This window comes from Podarcis erhardii (genome assembly GCF_964252035.2).
Source record: "Podarcis erhardii genome assembly, chromosome: 1".
NCBI lineage: Eukaryota > Metazoa > Chordata > Lepidosauria > Squamata > Lacertidae > Podarcis > Podarcis erhardii.
The window spans coordinates 69893734-69919135 of record NC_138497.1 but is presented as its reverse complement, the minus strand read 5'-3'; the positions used below and the strand labels follow the sequence as shown (position 1 = coordinate 69919135).

The window sequence follows — 25402 nt, the reverse complement described above, 5'->3', positions numbered from 1 at the left end:
AAGTATATTACTGGAGAATGAAGAACATCCATTGTGAAATAAGCTTTTCTGCTATGTAGTTTTAAAAGGAGCTGAAACGGTGCCACAGAAATCGATCTGGCATCTATGGAGGAAATAGAGACAAAATATGCCTGCTAGGTGCAGTAGCCAATTGTTGACTCACTCTTTTGAAGCAAGATGTCTCTGCATTTCTCTGTCAACTTTGTCACTTCTATCATCATCATCTTACTGTGTGGGCTAAAACTGTTTGGACTTTTGTTGTCACTATAGAAATAGTTAGAATAAGATGGCTTTTAAATAGAGGCTCATGGAACAGATGAAAAGACATGTCTGAACAGAGTCCTATGATTATTCCACAGCAGGACTAGAAATGTACATTTGCAGCTACCGTGGAATCAACAAAATCAACATCTCTCTTACTGAAATGTCTGGATTTAATACTATTTGATACATGAAGTACCACCTAATTTCGACATGATTTTTTTATTTTATTTTTTTGCATAGGCTTTAGCCTACTAGCATTAATCCAGTACAAACCGATTAGGTGACAATACAGTAGTAAATAGTAAAATAACATTCTACCCTTGTAGAATTGGTATAGAAACACTGACATTGTAGAAGGAATGTGTTTTGCTAATGTGAACTGGTTTGGTTATAAAATATCAGATATACAGAATAGTAATGGAAGAAGATACTTAAGGAATTTTGAACCAAAGTTCTGATTTAGAGGGCTAGATAGATCTTCTTCTGGTTCACAGGCTACATCATTCATTTTACTATAAAGGCAGCATAATGGTATGTATGGAAGGACATTCCCACTTTTCTCTCATATACACACATTATGTACATATATTATGGAAAATGCCTCTAGCAGTATGACATATTTTTGTTGCTTTAGCATCAGAACATCTGCAATTAACTTTCTGCTGACAATGTTCTGAACAGTGGGTCATCAAGATAAAAGCAGACATAAATCCTCTTATACCAACACAAGTAATATCATTCATCAGCTCAGATATTTTTTTGGTAACATTACGTACAGAACATATTTGCATTGTATGCAAAGGAGTCTCTAATAGACACATTATGGAAATATAAACAAATCAAAACACAAAAGGGGAAATCTCTCAGACATTATTAATATTTTAAAATTGTATGAACTCAACTATTGTGGACTACTGTTATTTACAAACTATCCAAACTCTTAAAAGGTGTATATCTGGACAGTTTACAGTACAATTTAAAAACAAAGTTTACAAGATATCATTAGATTCAGGGTTTTTTTTTTAACCAAATTATATAGGGCTCAGACCATACGGAACATAAGGAATTTATTTTATATATGATGACAGAAGGACACAACTAGTTACAACCCAACAAACAACAACTGTCACAATTAAAACATGCAATAAAATGCAAAATCAATAGAACATTAAAATAGCAAGCCATAAGCATTAAGTCTAATTTTTGCAAAAACGTATTATATATATTTTGAGCACCCTATCACCTCTGGCAAGGCACTTGCTTTATTGCTAAGTATGTTAAGCACCCACCTTTGGAAGAATCTTTCAGTTATGATTTGACTATGATTTGAATTTTTTTTTCTTATATACTAAAATAATACACATATACTTGAGGCAATTAATTAATTGGTAAACATTTTAGCTTAGTTAATGCATTATTGCTTCAGATTGCAAACCACTTTGAGTTTCCTTTAATTAAGCTAGCTAAAAATGTGCCAAATGCTGAGGAATTCATGTCAGTGGCTATAAAATCAGCCAGAAGTTTTTTTATTCATCCATAAATAACAGCAACATATTCTTCCATCTTAGAAGGACTGGCAACGAGTAATTGGCGTAAGAACAAGTGATTTTCATGTCCAAAATCTTAAGAGAGTACCGTATTTTTTGCTCTATAGGACGCCCCCAACCATGGGACGCCCCCTGTTTTAGAGGGGGAGAACAAGAAAAAGAAATCTCCCCCTCTCTGCTCAGCGCCCCTTCAGCGAAGCTGCAGGAGAAATGGAGCCCCTTCCGTTTCTCCTCCCGCTTGGCTGAAGGGGCGCTGCATAGCTCTCCCTCTCTGCTGAAGCCAGGAGAGTCTTGCTCTCCCGGCTTCAGCAAAAGGAACCCGAAGCCTCCGGAGTGCAGTGAGACCTCCCACTGCACTCCGGAGGCTTCAGGTGGCTATCCCTGAAGCCGGGAGAGCGAGAGACGTCAGTGCGCACCGACCCTTCTTGCTCTCCAGGCTTCAGCAAAAGCAACGCAAAGCCTCCAGAGCGCGGAGGGAGCACTCCCTCTGCGCGTCAGAGGCTTCGTGTTGCTATCGCTGAAGCCAAGGAGCCTGCATTCTCTCCATAGGACGCATACACATTTCCCCTTAATTTCTGGAGGGGAAAAAGTGTGTCCTATAGAGCGAAAAATACTGTATATGTAATGTATTGTGCAGCTTTTAATCCTTAAAGTCGTTAAAAATATGAGTGCAATCTGCCTTAGCGAGCACCTCCTCTTCTCAAATGGGTTCAAATGGAAAGACTGAAGTTTCATTTTATCTATTTTATCACTTGTCATTACTTTTTATAAAAGTAAAACTTCACAAGAAAATTATGTAATAGTTAATAAAAAATTCTCTCAGAGGCATTATAGCAGACATGGCTAACCAGTGCCTCCCTAGATGTTGCTGCCTTCCAGTTCCCATCAGCCTCAGTCAACTTAGTCAATGGCCAGGGGTGATAGGAGTTGTAGCCCAGTAATAGCTGCAGGGCCACAGGTTTCCCACTCCTGCACTGTAATATGTACAATATGACAATTAAAATGTTCAACTTGATAAAAAAAATTAATGAATTTTTTTTTAAAAAAAAAAAAAGGTAAAGGACCCCTGACAGTTAAGTCTAGTCGCAGATGACTCTGGGGTTGCGGCGCTCATCTCGCTTTACAGGCCAAAGGAGTCGACGTTTGTCCACGGACGTTGTTTCCGGGTCATGTGGCCAGCATGACTAAGCCGCTTCTGGCTCAATGGAACACCGAAACCAGAGCAGTGCATGGAAATGCCATTTACCTTCCTGCCAGAGCGTTACCTATTTATCTACTTTTTGGCGTCCTTTCGAATTGCTGGGTTGGCTGGGACCAAGCAACAGGAGCTCACCCCGTCAAAGGGCATCAAACCGCTGACCTTCTGATCAGCAAGCCCAAGAGGCTCAGTGGTTTAGACCACAGCGTCACAAGTACTGATATTCAAAAACTGTTGAGTTCCAAAATCAAGTCTCTAAATTCAATTTGTTCTCATGTAGAATCTCATAGAATACACAGAACCAGTACATCCATACTATTTCTGGATTTGTTAACTCTGTGCATATACAACACTAGACTATACAGTGGTGCCCCGCAAGACGAATGCCTCGCAAGACGAAAAACCCACTAGATGAAAGGGTTTTCCGTTTTTCGAGGCGCTTCGCAAGATGAATTTCCCTATGGGCTTGCTTCGCAAGACGAAAACGTCTTGAGAGTCTTGCGAGTTTTCCCCCTTCCCCCCCTTTTTCTAAGCCGCTAAGCTGCTAATAGCCGCTAAGCCACTAATAGCGCTAAGCCGCTAATAGGGATGCTTCGCAAGACGAAAAAACCGCAAGACGAAGAGACTCGCGGAACGAATTATTTTCGTCTTGCGAGGCACCACTGTAGTTACTTTTTCAGCATAAAAGGTGAACAAAGAAGAAATTCTGCACGGTTACAAAATCAATACCATCTTGCAGGGTCCCTCCTCCTCCCCATGTGAGTTCACATGATGCTTCATCAAGATTAACATTCACTAAAGGTTATTTTCATCATGGTTTGCAAATCAGCTTCAAACTCTGTATAGGGATAGTGACAGTGCAGACATAATGCTACATCTTGGTTAAAACTAAAAGGGCAAGAATGGGTGGGGGGAATTTTTTATAGGAGAGTTGAAGGGAATGAAAGGGATGCACCTGGTCTATCCATGATTCAGACATACAAAAGTATTATTTTTTTATTTGAATCTTTGAATTAACTTTAGGTTTAATATAGGTTTCCACTAATTCAGAAGGCACATCTAAATGTTTTGTGTAAAACACTTGCCCAAAGTTACTTAGCAACATAACTGAGTTGCCATGAAACACATGCACATTTTTGTACTTGCATGCACTTGAATTAAACTACATAAACATGATTCAAGAATAAGACACACTGACTCATTACTATGTAGCACACGAATGTGCACATAGAAGCAAGGTTTAAACTTAGCATTAATATTTTTTCATGACTGTCTCATTATCTTAAATTATCCTTTGTGTCATAAATATTAGTCAATACTTTTAGACAATACTTTTAATCTCATTTTGCGTAAAGACAGAGCTAAATACCAAGTATGACATAGCATATCCACACCTTTTTGATGCCTTAAGGTGAAATAGGAAGCACACAAACTTGAATGCCAGTGCCACTTAAACTATGAGGCTTACTCAAGGTAAATGTGTTTATGAGAAGGGTAAGTCCTCTTGGCTTCTGCAAAGATTTACAATGGAAAATTTAATATTCAATTAAAATTGATTTGGGTCATATTTAAAAATAAAGATAACTCCACCAGTATGTAATGATTATAAGCCAGTATGGATAGTTTGAAAGAATCTCTTCTGATAGCTTATAAGCTTATTTAAAATGAAAAAGACTTATAGAGTAAGGTTTTGAAAAAAGGGTTATAGTAACACAGTTCCCAGAATTCTCAGGTCTTCCATAACAAAAAATTACTACATAGCATTCAGATGTATCCAACTCTCCAGAGTGAAAACAACTGAAGTTCTTTTCTTCCACAACTATTTTAGAGAAAGGCATTCTTAAAATTCACACACTGAAGAGTTTAATTGCCTCCCTGGATTTATTGAACAGACAATCTGAAACTATCCACAATGGTTACTAAACTAATTTTCCTGCTTTAGATATCTTCTTTAACATAATTGCAGGCAATCAGAAAGATCAATGGCGAATTTATGCCATGTACATTATAGTAGACTGTGTTTTTCAAGCTATAGCCATGGATGATAGTAGCCAAATTCCAACGTGAAATAAATCATTGCTGCCTAAAAGCACTTAGAATATTCTAGGTTCAGAAGTGGACCAAAGGAGCCAACATTTGCTGCAGTGGATGACAATAGCAGGCTGAATTGCATCAGTGATGTGTTCTCAACACACAAATATTGTCATAGAAACATCAAACATCATGCAAGCAGATGTCTACTCAAGTAATGGAACTTTCCCAAGCTCACCACAGATCTGATCCTCCACAACAAAGGTGGGAAGGGTACACAATGCAGAAAGGGAGAAGAGAAGTGGGAGTCCTATTGCACCTGCTGAAGTCTGTTCCACTGACAGACAACCACCATTGGACATTACTTTCATGAGCAGATGCCAGGCGCAGGTCTGAAATAACTCACACGGCTTCAGTGAATTCCTTATTCAAAGAAATTAGACAGCTCAAAAGGCTACACCTAGAGAACACAGCAACTCTTGCCAGTAGAACCTGCCCTTATGAGGCAGTTGTGAGGACTGAAGGTCCCAGCCTTCCCACAGTTCCCTAAGTTTCCTTCCCAAGCAATCAGACTCTGTTGTCTTGCCTGTCTTTGCTCCACCCTCTTCATACCTCTTCTGATTCATGGAGACCAGCGGGAGGGGATCTGGTTGCAGCAGGAGGGGGAATACTCCCTGGCTTTTTCAGCAGCCTGCCTCATCTCTGCCTCTTGGCCCCTTTCCTCTCCAACCTCTGCCCCTGGTTCTAGACTGTTCTCTGCCACAGATTCTTCCTGTTCTCTAAATCTTGTTACCTCTTCAGCTTCTAACACTTCCTCCTCCCCATCTGATCTATCTTCTCCCTCTGACCACTCATCATCATCCCACCACCATTCCTCTGGCTCTGAGCCTTCTTTCCTTTGGGGTTCCCTAGTTGGTGCCTCCTACCACTTCAACCTATTCTCAACACTTACCTTCTATCATTTCAGCCATACAATTCAGAATCAGCACACTTACCAATATCCAGTACAAAATTATGAACACGCAACAGAATAAGCACCACAGCACCATATTCTCAAATCAGAATTAAGAGATACAATGATTTTGCACACATGTCATTCCTAATTAAAATCCACAGTCAGTACAGTAGTCAAGATCAAACTGCAAGCAGGTCCTGGTATAGTCAACTTTTGCTTTTTATGTAGAGAATAGGATCTTTTAGAATTTCAGAGAGGAAGAGGCCGCCTTAAACTTTCAGGGACATTCTTGAGGAACAACATATGCAGATATAACAGAAGGTAGGTGGTCTCACTGTTTCTCATTCTTACAAAAATCTAAAGCAGTCCCAAAACTACTTACACCAAAATATACACTAGAGATGGGGAATTTTTGGCCCTTCAGATGCTACTGAAATTCAACTCATCGGCCCAGTCAATAGACACACTTATTAGAGATGATGGAAGTTGTAGTTCAGCACATATGGAGGGCAACAGCTTCCCCAACCCTGACAGACATAACACCATTGTGTACTCTGCTTTAAGTAGAGAAAGCAGCCAATAAATTTATAAAACAAAACACATTGCAGCAGCATTTGTTATGCTGCTGGAAACTAGTCTTTGCTTACCTTATGCAAGGTTTGAATTGTTACAGAGAAATACCATCTTGACCAAGGACCATAGTAGGGCAAAAAATGTACACAGTGTGGATGCACACTGCTGGATCTACAATAAAGCCTCCAACGTTCTGAAAAACTATGTGTTTATACATAATGTACCCTTGTGTATAAGGCAAGCCATCACAAGGGAATGTACCTGTACAACAGACCCTTGAACTGGGTGCCATCAGTGTATTGATTCAGTATCAAGAGATCCAAACTATTACTGTATCCTCTTCACAGAGGAACAAGTAAGTGCTCATGAACCATGGGAGGACGAGCAGAAACAAGTGCTAGAATTAGGTTCAAAATTGATTGCAGGGCCATAAAAATGGACAAAAGACATCAGCTTGATAGGTTAATGGCAGAAGGGTACCACAGTTACCAAGCACAGTTCTGCTGCTGAAGCAAGAGCTGGAATATTACATGGCAGCATTTATGGATGGGCCAAGTGAGAAGAGGAGGCAGGACTATTTGTACCTAAACAGGAGGCATTCAGGAGGTTTCCAAGCTGAACATGTGGAACAGAAATAGGGGAAATAATCACCAACTCCAATTTTGCTGGTTCATGAATGATGAGATCTAATGTCTTAAGATCATCTGAATTTTTGAGGGGGGAGGAAGCATCACCTTTGTTTGAAAGTGTCCCCACCCTTCTCAACTCCTGAATGTTCATTAAATCTTGGATTTCAATTAATTATCCATTTTCTATTTTGCGTGTTCATGACAAATATTCAACTGATTTTTTAAAAACCTTATAAATGCTGTCCCTAATATGACCTTTAAACAGTTGAGTTTACTTTGGAAGTTTGAACCTTAAATAGCTTGGCTTAACAGCTTATTTGAAAACAGAAAAAAAGAACATTTTGTTCAGAAAGATTTTGCTTTCATCCAGAAAATTAAGATCTGTATGTAAAGCCAATTCTGCTTAACTTTGTCCCAACAACCAATGAAAGGTTTGACCTAGAGGTGTACAGTATTACATGATGCTTTCTAAATTTATACACACCCAGAGGTTGTGTCCATTAAATATTATTTAGGAGATAGTAGCAAAATATTTTGTGAAGGTCTCTTTTTGAAACAAAGCTGATCATGACCTTTCATCATAATTTTGTCCTCCAATGCTGATTTAAAAATGGCACCTTTGAATCTATATTGAATGAGATTCTACGTGCATGCATACTGCATCTAAAAGATTGTTTTCAAAAGCTTTGGTAGTTGATGATTATATATGGATTTATTTAAGCATAGTAAAGATGGAGGAAAAATATCTAGTTAACATTTAGGAAAAATAATGATTGAGATTAGCTCAGAACTTTGAAATTAATGAATTTCAAAGCAGTGCTTGGAGTACTTCTCTTGCAGCTAATGTTAAAACCAACTAACGGAAGAAGTTATTTAGAATTATTTGTGAAGTGGGATAGAAAGGAATTGATTTTGCATTCCAATCAGACTTGTGCTAGTATATATTATCTGTGTCATTAGTCTTGTTAAAATATATTTAAAAAGCACACGAAAGCTTATACCAAGAACAAACTTAGTTGGTTTCTAAGGTGCTACTGGACAATTTTTATATATATTTCGACTGTGTCAGACCAACACGGCTACCTACATTAGTCTTGTTAGTTTCTCTGCGGCAAGAACACTCCAGTTTCCCAAAGAAGAAGAAGAAGAAGAAGAAGAAGGAGGAGGAGGAGGAGAAGAAGAAGAAGAAGAAGAAGAAGAAGAAGAAGAAGAAGAAGAAGAAGAAGAAGAATTTTGTACAGTGATCTCAAAATCTAGGAGTTAGCTCTTTACAATATCTTGGCTGCAAGAAAGTTAAAACAAGCTTTGCTACTTTTGACCATTTCAATTATAACATCTTGCAAACAGGCATTTCACAAGATGCCTAGCCAATTCTACAGAATATAAAACAACTTTAATCTATAATTCTACCTCAAAGCATGCTAACATCACACTGCCTTCAATATTTACACACATTTCAGAACATGATCTAATGCAAGGTTTCTCAAACTTGGGCCTCCAGCTGTTTTGGACTACAGTTCCCATAATCCTTGACCACTGGTCCTGCTAGCTAGGGATGGGGGGAGAAGTACAGTCATATCTCGGGTTGAATGTGCTTCAGGTTGAGCGCTTTCGGGTTGCGATCTGCGGCAACCCGGAAGTAATGGAGCGCGTTACTTCCGGGTTTCGTCGCTCATGCATGCGCAAACGCTCAAAATGACATCACGCGTATGCGCGGAAGCAGCAAAACGCGAGCCGCGCACGCGCAGATGCACCGTCGCGTCTTATGTTCCCGTTCGCATCCCGAGGTACCACTGTAGTCCAAAAACAGCTGGAGACCCAAGTTTTGGAAACCCTGATATAATGCATCCACCTGGTTTTCCCAACTTCAATTTCATTCCAATTCAAATAGTGATAAAAGATTGGGGAAAGAATCCAGAATTCCTTGCTGAGATTTTCAAAATAGTGGCAAGCAGATAATTATTTTTTTAACAGGATATTAGGGTCTGTACAGGCAACACTTCTTCATTCCTGCTTGGGAATGGGACCACCCAAAGATATTTGGGCAAACTCCTGCAACTGCAAGAGGAGGAAGGGGAAATTGGAAGGAATTCATATTGAAAAATAAATGAAAGGCGTACAGATCTCCCTCTTCATGGTTTCTACTGCCAGACAACCGTAGAATGATAAAACACAAAGAGAACAAATGTTAGCCAAAGTCAACCTAATAATATAGGGGGCATCAACACCACTCAAGGCTGCCCAAAAAAATAATGAGTAATAAAAATTATAACTGAACTGCAGAGACTAGAGAAGGAAGCATAGCACAACAAGCAGATTGAATAAAGAAGGAAGAATCTGAGAAGTGCTGGGGGACTTTCTCAGGAGTACAGAACTAGGATGAAAATATTGTACAATACTGTGGGAGAATGCAAAGCTTTTTGCAGCTCAACAGGGCAATAATTTCCTTACATGAGGAGGGAGGGAGTGGATGCTATACTGCAATGAAGGAACACATATTTTCTCATCCAAAAACAAAGATGGGGTGCTCCATGAAGGGAAACAATAGCGAGTCTCAAAGGCACAAGTCTGAGAGCACATGGTGAAATTACTAACAGCAACTGAGGCAGCTTGAGTCTGGTCAGTGTGTGGACGGGAAACACCTGAGAACCTCATGTACACCGCCTTTTGTTCAGAAAAACATGATGCAAATGTACCAACTTACTAGATCCCAGCTGTAATCAGGGGCTGGCTGGGAGACAGTAAAATGTAGTCCATCAATCTTATTGAAGTCCCTGAATATTCATCTAAACATTTAAAACTCCTTAATACCTTTAAATACATTTAAGTCAAGGATGCCATGTTAGATATATAAAACGTTATTCACTCTCCAGTATATTCTGAAACATCCTCACGACCAAGTAATTCCTGAATCCTTATTTTCAAAAGACCCAAGAAATGTGGAAGTCTTATTGGAAAATTCTCAGTTGTTGACAACTATGAAAATTGAAATTTACTGGGGATCATTTTATTTTATATATACTGTGATTTCAGAATTTATTGTTTTTACAGTATGCTGTTCTCACAAAATAGCTTCAGTTATATTAGGCGAAATTCTTGGATCACATCACTAAAAATATTTTCCTAACAATGTGATTTTTACAAGTCACAGAAAATATGTTCTCAGAGTATTTACTACAACATTAAAAATGAAGAAACAATCCAGGAAGTTATGAAACTATGCTACAGAAGCATAGTTCCTGTAGAGAACCAGCTACAGTCATTTTACTAATTTCAGAACACAGTTTATAGACAATTGGCTACTGACTTCAGCAATGAAAGTTGAATCATAGAAAATAATCTGCCATAGAGCTTTTTTTCCCAATTGGAATTAAAGCAAAGTAAAACTTTGATATTTACACATTGGTCTCTGATGGGACTTGAAAAAAGGGTGGCCGATAGCAATTTGAATTACTTCATTCATGAAGCTAGGAAATGCTAGGGTGTAACAAGATCCACAACACTTCCTAGAAACCAAAATGCAAGTTATATGTGGTGGTGTCATAATGTCATCATCATGCTTGTTAGAAATGAAGGACCTCAGTTATGATTGCAATGCACACATTTGCAAGTATATTCTCTTATATTTGCAAGTATATTCTCCACCAAGGACCAACCACAAGGGAAATGAGCTTCAATCAAATTATGAAGCTAGAACTGTTGTTTTCTCAAATAATTAAAATAGAAGAATGTAAAAATTATACTAAAGTAGCCAACCCTTGTCATATGAAGCAACTTTAAAAGTGCAATTATGAAAATATGATGCAGCAAACTGGCCAAATTTCCTAAAAGCATTTTCTAGGCTTCTATTATTTTCCATAATTGATCTACAATTATTTCTTGGCAATTATAAACACATCACAATCATCTGATCTGGCATACTTGAAACCCTCTCTGCAAGGTTGACAAAATGTAGTTACAAGTTGACAAAACATAAATGTCACAAGTTGTGAAGCAGCCTTCTAGTCTATTCAAGCATACAGAATATTAGTTTTAATGAAAGCAGAAAAAGGAAACAATAAAAAGGTAGCCCAGTCTCTCTCAGTAGCATGTTTAATTTATCACATTGTTCTTTTATACCCTTTTCTTTTATACCCTTTTCTCCACCCCCACTGTTCTGCCCGGACACTGAGGTCCAGTGCCGCAGACCTTCTGGCAGTTCCCTCACTGTGAGAAGCAAAATTACAGAGAACCAGGCAGAGGGCCTTATTGGCAGTGACACCCACCCTGTGGTATACCCTCCTACCAGATGTCAAAGAAATAAACAACTATCTGACTATTAAAAGACATTTGAAGGCAGCCCTGTTTAGGGAAGCTTTTAATATTTGAGGAATTATTGTATTTTAATATTTTTCTGGAAGCCGCCCAGAATGGCTGGGGCAACCCAGCCAGATGGGTGGGGAATAATAAATTATTATTATTATTATTATTATTATTATTATTATTATGCACAGGTCAAGATGCTGGTCTCAAAAATAGCTGCTAGGAGAAGAAAAACAAAAACAAGCACCTAAAGTTACAAATGCTAGTTGCATTTTAGGATGGTTTTTTTTAAAGAAAACTTGACTATTAATAGATTTTATTTTTCTTATGATTATTATCCAGAAAGATGATGCTGCATGTGCATATCTTATGCATGCTTAGGTGCTCCATGGATGTCAGACTGTATATTTTGTCACAAAAGAAAAGCAGTGGATCCTCTCCAACTTTTCATTCTTAAAGTCAGAGATCCAATGACTGATTCTTATGTAACAACTGGTGGCCTAATTGAGGTGATAATATAATAATAATAATTTATTATTTATACCCCGCCCATCTGGCTGAGTTTCCCCAGCCACTGGGCGGCTTCCAATCAAGTGTTAAAAACAATACAGCATTAAATATTAAAAACTTCCCTAAACAGGGCTGCCTTCAGATGTCTTTTAAAGAGAAGATAGCTGCTTATTTCCTTGACATCTGAAGGGAGGGCATTCCACAGGGCGGGCGCCACTACCGAGAAGGCCCTCTGTCTGGTTCCCTGTAACCTCACTTCTTAGGGAACCGCCAGAGGGCCCTCGGCGCTAGATCTCAGTGTCTGGGCTGAACGATGGGGGTGGAGACACTCCTTCAGGTATACAGGACCAAGGCCATTTAGGGCTTTAAAGGTCAACACCAACACCTGGGTCCAGGATGACAGTAAGGAGATAGGAAAAGCTGATTTATCTCAAGAATTCACTAAAAGCATGCAGACACCTTTTTCACACTGACGTCCTCTCTGAAGATGATGTTGAGACTATTAATCTAGATCTACATGCAAAATTATTAAGCATTTACAAATGCATGTTACAGAGCAACTTACCAACTCTATTCCCTGTGGAAAAGGAGTGTCATCCAAATCCTTTAAGGGAAATCTCTGGATTATTTTCCCCAGACCATCTCCTGATCCTAAAGTGGAAGGAAAGGGAGAGAGGGGGAGGAGGAAAGAATGAGATTGTGAATGTTTTGCTTTTCCAGTCAGAAGTTTACACATATGAAAGAAGTCACAATCTAATGCATACTTGCATCTGGTTAAACTGTGGCAAGAACTTTTTAAGTTCTAGAAACTGTATTCAAGTGACTGCTGAAGACTGCAGAATTTAAGTTCCAGCGACACATACATGGTACCCAATCTTGTTTTCAGAAACTATGTTCTGTATTTTACACATAGCAGTGACATTAAGACCCACTGAATACTCAATGTATACTCTTAGACATAGGCATAATGATGCCACAATGCAATCATAAAAATTTTACTATGCACCCAAATTTTACTATGCACCCATCGTGGTACTTCTAGCACATCAACCACTATGGAGATTAAACCAGATAGGAAAATGTACAGTTGCATAAAAACACAAGGGGGAGCACATGAATGTATCATCCCTACAGGAATATGTGACAGCATAGTACAAAATCAATTTAGCATTTCTACCTTCCGTGTACATTTATGGCTTGCCTCTATTCAAGGTATTGTAACTTAACTTGTCCCTGAGCAAACTCCCATATAGCTTCCATTCAGTCACTGCAGATCTGATGTTGAATGGAAGATACATATTCAAGAACCAATGCAAGTAAACTCCAGTTTTACTGTACTGTAAAATGCTACTTCATTGCAGCATATTATACACATTTTAATTTACGGTGATATAATTAAATGGAACCCAGTACTTTTACATGCTCTAACTGTGCTTGAAGCACCATAGAGTAAGCAAGAAAAGAAAGCTGGATCTATCTTAGAGGTCAGTTAAATATACAATTAGCTTGTGGGTGGGTGTTTTCAGGAGGGCGGGCAGTTTTGCTTCAATTCAGCATTTTAAGCAACATAATAAGTGCCCATGAGAATCAGATCAACCTAGTTCAGCATTCTGTTCCCACAGTAGCCAATCAGATGCCTATGGGAAGCCCACAAACATCACACGAATACAACAGCAGTCTCTCCCTCATGATACCCAGAAACTGATACTGGAAGTAGTACAGCCACAACTGACAGCCTTATCCTCCATGAATTTGTCTATTTCCTTTCAAAGCCATCTAAGTTGGCAGCCATTATTACAGTGAACCATGGCAAGGAATGCCATAGTTTAACTATGCATTATGTCTCTCCTTAATCTCCCAACATTCACCTTCATTGGATGGTATTCTGAGAGGGGAAGATCTTCTTAATCTACTTTATGCATCCATTTTATATACCTCTTTCTTCCCCAAAACAAAGGGGCCCCAAACTTGTAATTTTCCCAACGCCTTGATCATTTTGGCTGCCCTTTTCTGAACCTTTTCCAGCTCTACAGTATCCTTTTTTTTATGTGTGGCAATGAGAATTTTATATAGTATCCCAAATGCAGTTGCACTACAGATTTGTATCGAGGCAATGTAAGATTGGCAATTTTATTTTCAATCCATTTCCTAATTATCCCCTGGAATACAGCTCTTTCACAGCTGCTGCACATATTTTAAACAAGCTGTCCACTGCAACCCCAAGATCCCTTTCCTGGTCAGTAACAGCCAGTTCAGTGCACTACGGTGGTACCTCGGGTTACATACGCTTCAGGTTACATATGCTTCAGGTTACAGACTCCGCTAACCCAGAAATAGTACCTCGGGTTAAGAACTTTGCTTCAGGATGAGAACAGAAATCGCGCAGCGGCGGCGCAACAGCAGCGGGAGGCCCCATTAGCTAAAGTGGTGCTTCAGTTTATGAACAGTTTCAGGTTAAGAACGGACCTCCGGAACGAATTAAGTACGTAACCAGAGGTGCCACTGTATTAGTGTTAATGTAAGGTTAGGAAGTTTTGCCCCAAACAGCATCACTTAAGGAAGGAAGCTGCAAAGTGCTTTTTACATACAATACACTTCTATCCAGTATCTGCAATAGACCATATTAATTTTAAGTTGCCATTAATTTTAAGTTGTATAATCAAGTTGCCGACATTATGAAAACATATTGTGTAATATGGAAACATTCTATCATACTTGCATAAAATCTAGATAGATATATAGTACCAGGATACTATTCTAATTTTATATTCCTTGTTAAAGATCAGATTGAAAGAAATAGAACAGATATCCAGAATACAACTGGTTGTATCATCAAGGTTTAAACACGGAGTGATCTGAGGGATCAATTACAAAACTGCAACATCACAAAAATATAATATACAAAGTTATGCAGGAATACACTTGTAAGTCGCCCCAAATATTGATTACATAGGACTGTATCCAATTGTGTCCCTGAACTTATATCAAGCTTCTGTGAGTAGAATGGGGGGATAGTTTTTGCTGAGTCACCCTCCCCTCTGAATCCCTTCCACACAATCTGCCCCAGAGCATTGGGGACCATTTGGAACAGCATGGAGCGGGGGCTGCCAGAGAAGGGAGGAATTCAGAGAAATCACCTTCCACTAGATCCATGAGCTGCTGGTTTCTTCAGTTGGTGAAACATCAGCAAAATGCATCAGTAGTTCTGTACTCTTTTTTATTCTCCTTATATGAAAGGGATGTGGTCTTTTAAGGTCAGGAGGAGGGAGGGGGAGAGAGAGAGAGTACATGACTTTATGTGGCTGCTGTATCATTGCCTGCTGTCTCCTAACTGGAATGTGTAGCACAATCTCATTCTGGCTGACTCTTCTGGTTTTGAAAAGGACAGGCACCTGGGATGTTGCCATCCCAGAATATTGGGGAGGTGACTGGAAGTGGTAGCAGAAGCAGGCGGAAGCTTAGCAGAGAATGAGTGAAGACTCCAAATAACTGCTTGCAAGACAGCATTAATATTGCTGTACATCAGAGCGACTCCCTCCTATTTCAATGTAGCCTCCCAAGAAGAAGTAATCAAAAATAAAATAAGGATATCAGACCTAACACCCACATTTCTCTAAAAAAAATGCAGCACATTCTACTTTAAAAAAAAAATCTCAAGGGAAAAGTACACACCAAATTCTTATAATATTTTGATATAAATTTGTGATGATCCCTGATTATTCTTTGTTCCTTAGACCCATAAAGTCAACTCACAACATTAAACTGCAATAAAATTCCTAGCTCCCATAAATTCACTGGGTCATTGACTTTAACAATCTTCAACTGACTCGTTCAATTGTCAGCTAGTCTCTTGTTTTGGATATCTCTGATTACAGGATTTCTTTTTTTTTATTTCTCTTTATTAATTTTCATACACACATATACACACATATGTACAGAAAATAAATTCTTCATGAAAAAAACAATAATAAGAACAACATAACTTAATTATAAGAAAACAAAAAACAAAAACAAAGACAAACATGTAAGTTATTGACTTCCCTCCACCTCAGTTTTGGGTTATGTAATACATTTTTTCCCGCAGTTTTTCTTTAAAACTTTTGTATGTCGAAGGGTTATATTAAGCCTACTGTGATCTTTGGATTTTTTAAATCTACTTCAATATAGGTTATGAATTTATTCCATTCTTTAATAAACTTTGTTTCTTTCTGGTCTCTAATTTTTTGTGTTAATTACAGGATTACAGGATTTCTATCACACTGTAAATGCGAACACACACATCATTTTACATTCTTAAATATGGCAACAAAGAAGGTGTTAGCAGAAAATATTTTATTAGGAGCATATGAAAAAAAATTGTAGCAAGTAAGGCTGGTTTCAAGTTCAACAGACTAATGGCAGTTGTGACAACATTCCATAAATATTGGGAGGCAACGTTCTAAAGAACAACTCCTTGTCAAATCAAATTTCATTCAAACTTTTTTTCACTTCCAGATTATAATGTAGTATTAATGAAGTCTTACAAATTTGGAATGTATATTCTTTCTCATCTTCTGCTGCTCATGCCCCAAACTACCTCCCACAACACATATTCAGAACACATTCTCTTTCTTCTCTTCAAAGCCCATGCATCATTTCGCGACATAGTAATTCAGTTTTACTAGCAAACCAGGGGTTAAACTAACCCCCTATAAGAGATACAGACACATATCGCATGACACACCTACACACTGCAGCTGACACACTAACATGTTGCAACACACATTTTGGAAAGCTCTGCCTTACTGAAACAGAGTAGACATACATTAACTAAACTGAATGCATACCCTCCTATTTCATCCTTCTCACTTAGCCCATAGCCTTCTTTATGTTGAGCCTCAGAGGACTGTAAGCTCCTTTTTGTAACTTCATAAAGTTCCATGCACATCAAGCTTCTTTGAGTAACTCCACCCTTACATACATTATTTCAGTGCTAGAAAAAACAGTTGAGAGTTAAGATTACCAATTAGTTATTTTTGTGATCCTGCAGTGCCCTAAACACAACTGCTCCCAGATTCAGATTTGCAAAGTACAGTAGTGCCCCGCAAGACGAATGCCTCGCAAGACAAAAAACTCGCTAGACGAAAGGTTTTTTCGTCCGCGATTTGCCTCGCAAGACGAATTCCCCTATGGGCTTGCTTCGCAAAACGAAAACGTCTCGCGACTTTGTTTCCTTTGTGTAAAAACCGTTAAAACCAAGGGTGCTTAGCTTGAGCAGCTGCAGTTGCGACTTGACTTCGAGGAGCAACTGTTAGCGCGTGGTTTGGTAGCCTTTTCTCAGACTTTGCTCACTTTTGAAGATTTTCCAAAACTTTTCCAGAACTTTTCCAGAACTTCTCTTTCATCCATTTGGTAAGTTAAACTTTTAAAACTTTTTTGGGGGGTTTTGGATTTTGGGTTGGGGTGTTTGGGATTCAAGGACTTGGTGTTGGGAAGGGGTTTGCGATAATCTGGGGGCTTGTGGGCCTTTTTTGGGAATTTTTATGATTTTCTGTGACCACTGGGCCAGGTTGGTTTTTTTTTGAAAATTTTTCTGAGTTTGAATTTCTGAGTGCTGGCTGGCTAGGGGAACAGTTGGGGAGGTTTCTGCAGAAATCTGGGACCATGTGGGGTTTTTTGGGGAATTTTTATGATTTTCTGTGACCACTGGGCCAGGTTGTTTTTTTTTGAAAAATTTTCTGAGTTTGAATTTCTGAGTGCTGGCCATGTTGTTATTTTTTGAAATTTTTTTTTGTCTGGGTGGGGAAGCAGTTGGGGAGGGGTTTGCAGCAGTTGGGGAGGGGCTGGGGGAGCAGTTGGGGAGGGGTTTGCAATTTCTGTGTTGTGGGTGGGTTGGTGCGTGTCTGTGGGAGCAGTTGAGGTTTTTGAAGACATTGGTGATTTTTGAAGCTTTTCCTAAACTTATTTTGCAGCCATTTGAGGTTTCTGAGGACTTCGGTGGTTGATTGTTGAAGCTTTTCCAGAACTTCTCTTTCATCCATTTGGTAAGCTAAACTTTTAAAACTTTTTGGGGGGTTTTTGGATTTTGGATTTGGGGTTGGGGTGCTTGGGATTCAAGGCCTTGGTTCTGGGTTTTAATTTCTGTGTGGTGGCTGGCTGGCTGCTTTTGTATTTTTTGGGTTTGAAGCACATCACTGATTTTTTTTTTTTCTGAGTTTACGAAGGTAGGAGCTGTGCTGCCATGGGACCCAAGAAGACTGCTGCTGCGGTGGCCGGTGAGAGGAAGAAGGAGAAGGTGACACTGGAAATGAAGAAGGAGATCATCTGGAAGCACGACGGCGGAATGCGTGTGACGGACATCGCCAGGGAGTACGGCAGGAACCCATCGACCATCGGGACCATCCTAAAGATGAGGGAGAAGATCCTGGCGACTGATGCAGCCAAGGGAGTCACCAGGATCGTGAAGAACTGCCCAGCTGTCCTGGAGGAGGTCGAGAAGTTGCTGCTCATCTGGATAGAAGAGAAGCAGCGTGCAGGGGACACAGTGTCTGAGGCCGTCATTTGTGAGAAGGCCAAGGCCTTGCACGCTGACCTCATCCGGGAACAGCCAGGAACCTCAGCCGAGCCAGAAGTCTTCAAGGCTAGCAGAGGTTGGTTTGACCGGTTCAAGACAAGATCTGGCATCCACAGCGTGGTCAGGCATGGAGAGGCTGCCAGTTCTGATGTTCCTGCGGCTGAAGACTTTGCAGCGGAGTTCCTGGAGGTTGTGACGACGGAGGGCTACGTTCCGCAGCAGGTCTTCAACTGCGACGAGACCGGGCTGTTTTGGAAGAGGATGCCCAAAAGGACTTTCATCACTCAGGAGGAGTCCAGGCTGCCTGGCCACAAGCCCATGAAGGACCGCCTGACCCTGCTCTTCTGTGCCAACGCAAGCGGCGACCTGAAGATCAAGCCCCTGCTGGTGTACCACTCGGAGAACCCACGGGCCTTCAAGAGACACAAGATCGACAAGGAGCGGCTGAGTGTCATGTGGCGATCCAACAGCAAGGCTTGGGTCACACGTGTGCTGTTTGTGGACTGGGTCAATCTTGCTTTTGGCCCTGCTGTCAAGCAGTACCTGCTGGACAACGACCTGCCGCTGAAGGCTTTGCTTCTGATGGACAATGCTCCTGCCCATCCTAAAGGCCTTGAGGTGGACTTGTTGGAGGAGTTCAGCTTCATCAACATCATGTTCCTGCCGCCTAACACCACGCCACTGCTCCAGCCGATGGATCAGCAGGTCATCGCCAATTTCAAAAAACTCTACACCAAGGAGCTTTTCAGGCGATGCTTCGAGGTGACTGACTGCACCACCATCACCCTGCGGGAATTCTGGAAGGACCACTTCGACATCGTCACCTGCTTGAAGATGGTCAACACGGCCTGGAAAGGGATCAGCCAGAGAAATTTGAATTGCGCTTGGCGCAGCCTGTGGCCGGACTGTGTGGCACCAAGTGACTCTGATGCACCAGAGTCAACAGTGGTGCAGGACATTGTTGCCTTGGGGAGGACCATGGGCCTGGAGGTCACGGAGGAGGACGTCTGCGAGCTGGTGGAGGGGCACGACGACGAGCTGACCACCGTGGAGCTGGTCGAACTGCAGGCAGAGGCTGCGCAGGAGCAGGCCTCACTGGAAGAGGAGGAAGCAACTGAGGAACGGCTGTCCTCCGAAAGACTGAGGGACATTTGCCAGAAGTGGAAGGAGGTGCAGACTTTTGCAGATCTACACCACCATGAGAAGCACGTGGCACATGACGCTGGGAACTTTTATGATACGAGGGTCATGTCGTCTTTCAGGGAGCTACTGAAAAGGCGGATAAAGCAGCAGACTATGGACAGGTTCTTGACCAAGAAGCAAAGAGTGGAAGAGGAGCCTTCTTCGAGTGGTCCCCCAGAGTCTTAGAAAATGTACTGTACACTTTGTTGATTTTTAAATGTTTTTCTGTCATGTTTATAAAGTTAATTTATTTTCCCTTCAATTTTTGAACTGCTCTTTACAGTATGTGTGACTTTAAAGAGCAGTTAATAAACTGTTGTTGTACCAAATTTGGCTTTGTTTGGACTTTTTTTGACCATAGGAACGCATTAATTGATTTTCAATGCATTCCTATGGGATTTCGTGCTTCGCAAGACGAAAAATTCGCTAGACGACAAAAATTGCGGAATGAATTAATTTCGTCTTGCGGGGCACCACTGTATAGATCTTAACTCCTATCTCCAATGTGGATACCTCTCACTAAAGTCTCACACCAGCTGTAGAATACACTTTGGGGCTCTCTCTAGGACAGCTTTCCCATTCCTTTGCCCTCCAAATGATATGGATCACAACTTGCCTCAGCCCTAGTCATCATGGCAGTCAGGGATGGTAGGAGTTACAGTCCAAAACATGTGAAGGGCACCAGTTTGGGAAGGTTGTACTAGGACAAAAAATGATTACCATATACTGGAACAGTCACTCTGGGCTCTTTCAGTCTTGGAGACAAGAAATCTCAGTCTTCTAACCTAAATGAAGAGGGTACGCCATGTGACAGTAACAATGGTGAGCCTGCAGGATGCTTCACCCTGCAATACACACAAATTCAATGCAAGAGAGGCTGAAACTAACTGCAAATTAGTAAGCAGTCAAGCTTCTTACAATGCCTATCATCTGGTGACATTATTACAGTAGGATCCAAAGAATCTAGTGGAAATCTGTGGGGCTCTAGTTGCTCCTCTCTCTCAGTGCAGATCTCTTAACCCCCCAAGAAAGTCATTCTATGGATTAAGGAATCTCCAGAATAGCACTGGAGAGGGGCAGCAAGCAGGAGAGATAGTGTGATAAATCCCCGAGCTTCCTACATGTAGAAGCAATTACAAGAAGGAAAAGACTTCTAAATATTTCCTTTTTCATTCCTCATTTACAGTAACATATCAGTGGCAGGATAACTCTCTCTCTCTCTCTCTCTCTCTCTCTCTCACACACACACACACACTTATGTCCTTCCATACCAGGCCTGATGGTTAGAAACTTGCCTATCTCAATGAATGAACGTTTTCAAGATTTAGCTGATTAATCTATCAAATCAGCTAAAGAATGGAGCCCTGCTTTTCTCATGTACATGCAGGTACATATTGGGGGGGGGGGTTGGGGGGTGGAGGAGGCTTAAAAATCAAAAAGGCCATTTGGGCTACCCAAACACCTTGCAGCTTTGCTACTCTTTCTAGGTTTGAATTTTGTGTTTTTCATGACTATGAACACACCTGAAATTTAATGTCTAGCAAACTTCTGCCCAAATGCAAATATACATTTTATAAAAGCAAAGCAAAACAGGTCTCCCTTCCTTCTGCATTTGTAATATCTATACATCAGCTCTTAATGATGGATGTCAAACAAAATGGAACACTACATAAGGGCCTCTTATGCATTTGTGACACACAATCTATAAGAAAGACATGCTTTCCAAAAGCATAAAAAAATTAATTTGATATTAGCTTGTACAATGCATATGGAAGGAAAATATGTGTTCATCAGATGAAGAATATATTAAAATGCCGTAATGTTGATCATAGAATCTTCCATGTGGACCAACATGGCTTTCAGTATTCAAATTGAGTTCTCTTTATATCTACTACTCTGAAATATCTGAACTGCTCCCTGAAACTAACCCTGGCCATACACAATACTGTAACATTCACATATTTTATGAGAAAGTCTGGGACCATACCATCTACAAAAAACAGGGGGTTGGACTTAAAGACCCTTAGGGTTCCTTCCAACTCTATTCAAGGAAGAATCTTATGTCCCCATACACTCAACCTTCAACTAAAATCTTGTAAACAACCATTTTGGTTTAATTAATACACACAGAACATTAAAATCCTGGCAAAGATTTCTAGTTCCTGAACCTCAGTATCCCTCAACTCCCTTCTTATATAAATCTCGGCTATTAAAGGTTACATGCCATCTCCTGCTTGCCCTTTAAATTCCACGAGCAAATTGTTAGTGCAACTTACATTCCAAATTAATGAGATGTGCGATAAACTGTGCCTCTTTCCCTGTGAGGCATGGATAACAATATATTTAAGCTGCATTTATTTTTAACTCTGTGTTTAATGTTTGGGGTACAAATTGTTTAGTTTGTCTAAAGTAGTAAGTCACAAGCATTGGGTATATACATACAGATACACACATATACACTTATATATGTGCACATTCATATATGCATGCTAACTCATGTGAACTTATGGATTGTGTGTGATGCAGAAAAGCAAAGCTGCAGTATCATTACACTATAATATAAAATGACACTGCAAACCAATATACAACAATGCAATGAATAGTATTGGCACTTCAAACAGTTTCATAGCATTCAAGCTGGTTTGCAAGATGAATTACAACAGTAAAAGAAAGCGTCATCTAAATATAGGTAAAGGGGTAAAGGGACCCCTGACCGTTAGGTCCAGTCGCGGACGACTTTGGGGTTGTGGCGCTCAACTCACTTTACTGGCCAAGGGAGCCGGCATACAGCTTCCGGTTCATGTGGCCAGTATGACTAAGCCGCTTCTGGCGAACCAGAGCTGCACACGGAAACACCGTTTACCTTCCCGCTAGAGTGGTACCTATTTATCTACTTGCACTTTGACGTGCTTTCAAACTGCTAGGTTGGCAGGAGCAGGGACCGAGCAACGGGAGCTCACCCCGTCGCGGGAGCTAAAATGAACAAATCACCACTATACAAACTGTAATCAATTATGCAGGTAAAATTCATTATATAAACTGCACAGAAAATAAATATACATTGTCCTGCCAATATAAAAATGAATATTTACTATACTGGCTTTTAACTGACTGAAAGAGATATTTCCCATTTTTATTCTTTCAGTAGCTATATAGCAGGACTGACTAGACTTTTTTTGGCTCAAAGGTAAAATTAAAGGTTGGTCACTCCTCCAAGGGTACCATGCTAACAGTGGTCATGGCAAAAGTGGTCACCAAACACGCATCTGCATACTGCATTCACCATACATACAACACATATAAAGCCCCACACGTAGGAACAAATCATACTTATTCCTGCAGTGCTGAGCTAAGTATATATCCTAACCCTCTCCTCCATATCGAGCATTGTGATACTTCACACTGCAGGTGTAGGGACCCATACTTGCTCTTTACTTAAAAAAAAAAGTCATCCACACATTTTACAATTTGGCTTTTACTTGCTATACTACACCATCCAACCAAAGTTCTTCTAAGTATCACGCAGACCTTCAAAAGAGTGGAAAACCAGAGTGATAGCCTGCAATTTTAACAACATTACCTTACTTATTTGTTTTTAATCTATTTTTCTTTTAACAGAATGCCAACTCCTCTCACCTGCCCTCTCCTTAGGAATGAAACTGACTGTCCAGAGGTTTCTTGGTATCCGTCTGTCTTGGGCGACAATGGAAGAGTGCACCATCAGGGGTGAAGTCAAACCATTGGAGAACTACAGTGCCTGCTGTGGCTGTAGAGGCCAATATGGGAGACACATGTTTTGCTACAGCTGGGGCAGATGAAGGCATCCTGTTGTGCTGATGCAGATGCACTACAGGAAGTTGTTTATGTGGTCTATTTTGGAAGTTTCTGAAAGGTTTATGCAATATTTTTTACATCATTATTAACACTGTCAGGACAAAGCCTGGCTGTCGGAAACTTCATAGAACACCTATTCCCCCCCCCCCCAAAAGCATCTTCATCATAAGAAAGAATTGTCTGTCAATTGAAAAGAGACAGACACCTGCTGCTTGAAAAGCTAATCATGAGCAGTACTACAAATGCTTCTTTGAAAAAGCTATTTTTGGTAACTTGCCTTAGGAGTGTTTCAAAACCCCTTGTACAATGTAAGCTAGTTTAAAGGATTACTGAATACTGGGGGGAAACTGTCAGTTTAAAAAAATCATTTACAACCAAATGTGTTTTTTCAAACCTTTGGTAAGTTCAAAAGGCACCAGAAAGTCGGATGTGTCTAATTAGTAGAGAATGCAGCATTGCTCAAGAATATGCAAAAAATAAAAAAATAAAAAGCTTCTCAGGGCCAGATGATAAGTTCAGCACAGGGCACTTCAACATTCAATATAAACAAAATCTTTCATATAAAAGATACAGAAGTAAAACACTTTAAAACTGTTTTATTAAAAAGGAGGGACAAGGAAACTATGCAGGGAAAGCATAGATGGTATCTCAGCACTGTACAAATTAGGATGTTTGAAAGTCAATGCAATTAGTAGTTAACCCTGTGACACACAGCTCCAACCCAAACAACCCACACGGGGTTCATCCACACTTCTGCTTCTCTCATACCTAGAAAGCATAGGTCTGAGAGATTTTCCACTTGTCCTGTGCTTTCTAGGCATGGGTCCAAGCAGTTTTCTGCTTCCCCTGCCACTTTCCCTGTGGAAAACCAGCTCTTTAGTGCTGATTCAGTGGTAAAGATTGTGTTTTCCAGTGAGAAAGTGGTAGGGCAAGAAGAAGTCTGGATGAGACTTAATATTTTAATTAAGACAAATTCTGTCAAGAACATACTATGCTGGCTGTAATTTAAAGTGTTTTTATTGTCATGAAAGTGAATATTTTATATAGTACAATAAGAAGAAATTCTACCAACTCTTCACTCTTAGATTCCCAAAGACAGAGGATTAGAGCTGGTGAACATTTCAAAATTTATAAACTATGGCCTAAGGTCCCAAATGAAGTCAAAGGGCAGGACTACAAGTCTTCACACTGAAATTCTTCAGGGAATGAAAACCACCTGTGTGAACTGACTGTTCATTTTAATAGGATGGACTTGTTGGCCAAAATGAGCATATTTTGTCTATTTTGCAAAACAGATGCCGTATGTATTACTAAATGCATACCACTAAAAACTTGCTAATGTCCAATAAATAATCAACATATATTGCAGTAAGTCAGTCGTACCCTGGTATAATCAGCAGTGAATTATTTTCTTAGCCACATTGCTGATGCTTTGCATTTTCAAAAGAAGAAGTCATTAGAATGAAAGACATAATAAAATTAAATGAGTTGAAATCTAAGACCAGGGATCTGGTAATATTGCATTATGATCAGAGCTCCATAAATCCAGTCAGGTTTCTAAAAACAGCCCTTTCCAAATCTGTAGATGACCTCTTCTTCGATATTCTCTCTGGAATAATGGAAAGATCATATACACTTCCCCATATAAATCTGAATTTAAGCCATGTTGCCTAAGTCTTCCAAATAACAGCAGTATGTTGGTCAGCTGATGAGGGATTATTGTCCTGAATGCCAACAAGGCCAGGCTAAAAGGTCTGTGTCAAAACCAACTGCCTGAAGTAGTCTCACTTATTTCAGAAGTCTCAGATACGTTTTAATCTGTTT

The 25402-nt window shown here is 40.0% G+C and overlaps 1 protein-coding gene across 3 annotated transcripts in view; it reads right to left on the bottom strand.

Moving 5' to 3' along the window:
- Positions 1–25402, bottom strand: part of SBF2 (SET binding factor 2) — a 218105-nt gene that overhangs the window by 157403 nt on the left and 35300 nt on the right. For all 3 annotated transcript variants that reach the window (XM_081840018.1, XM_081840019.1, XM_081840021.1), the window contains exon 2: positions 12575–12660. In XM_081840018.1, the coding sequence (XP_081696144.1) occupies positions 12575–12660 (86 nt within the window). The remainder of the gene's footprint in view (positions 1–12574; positions 12661–25402) is intronic.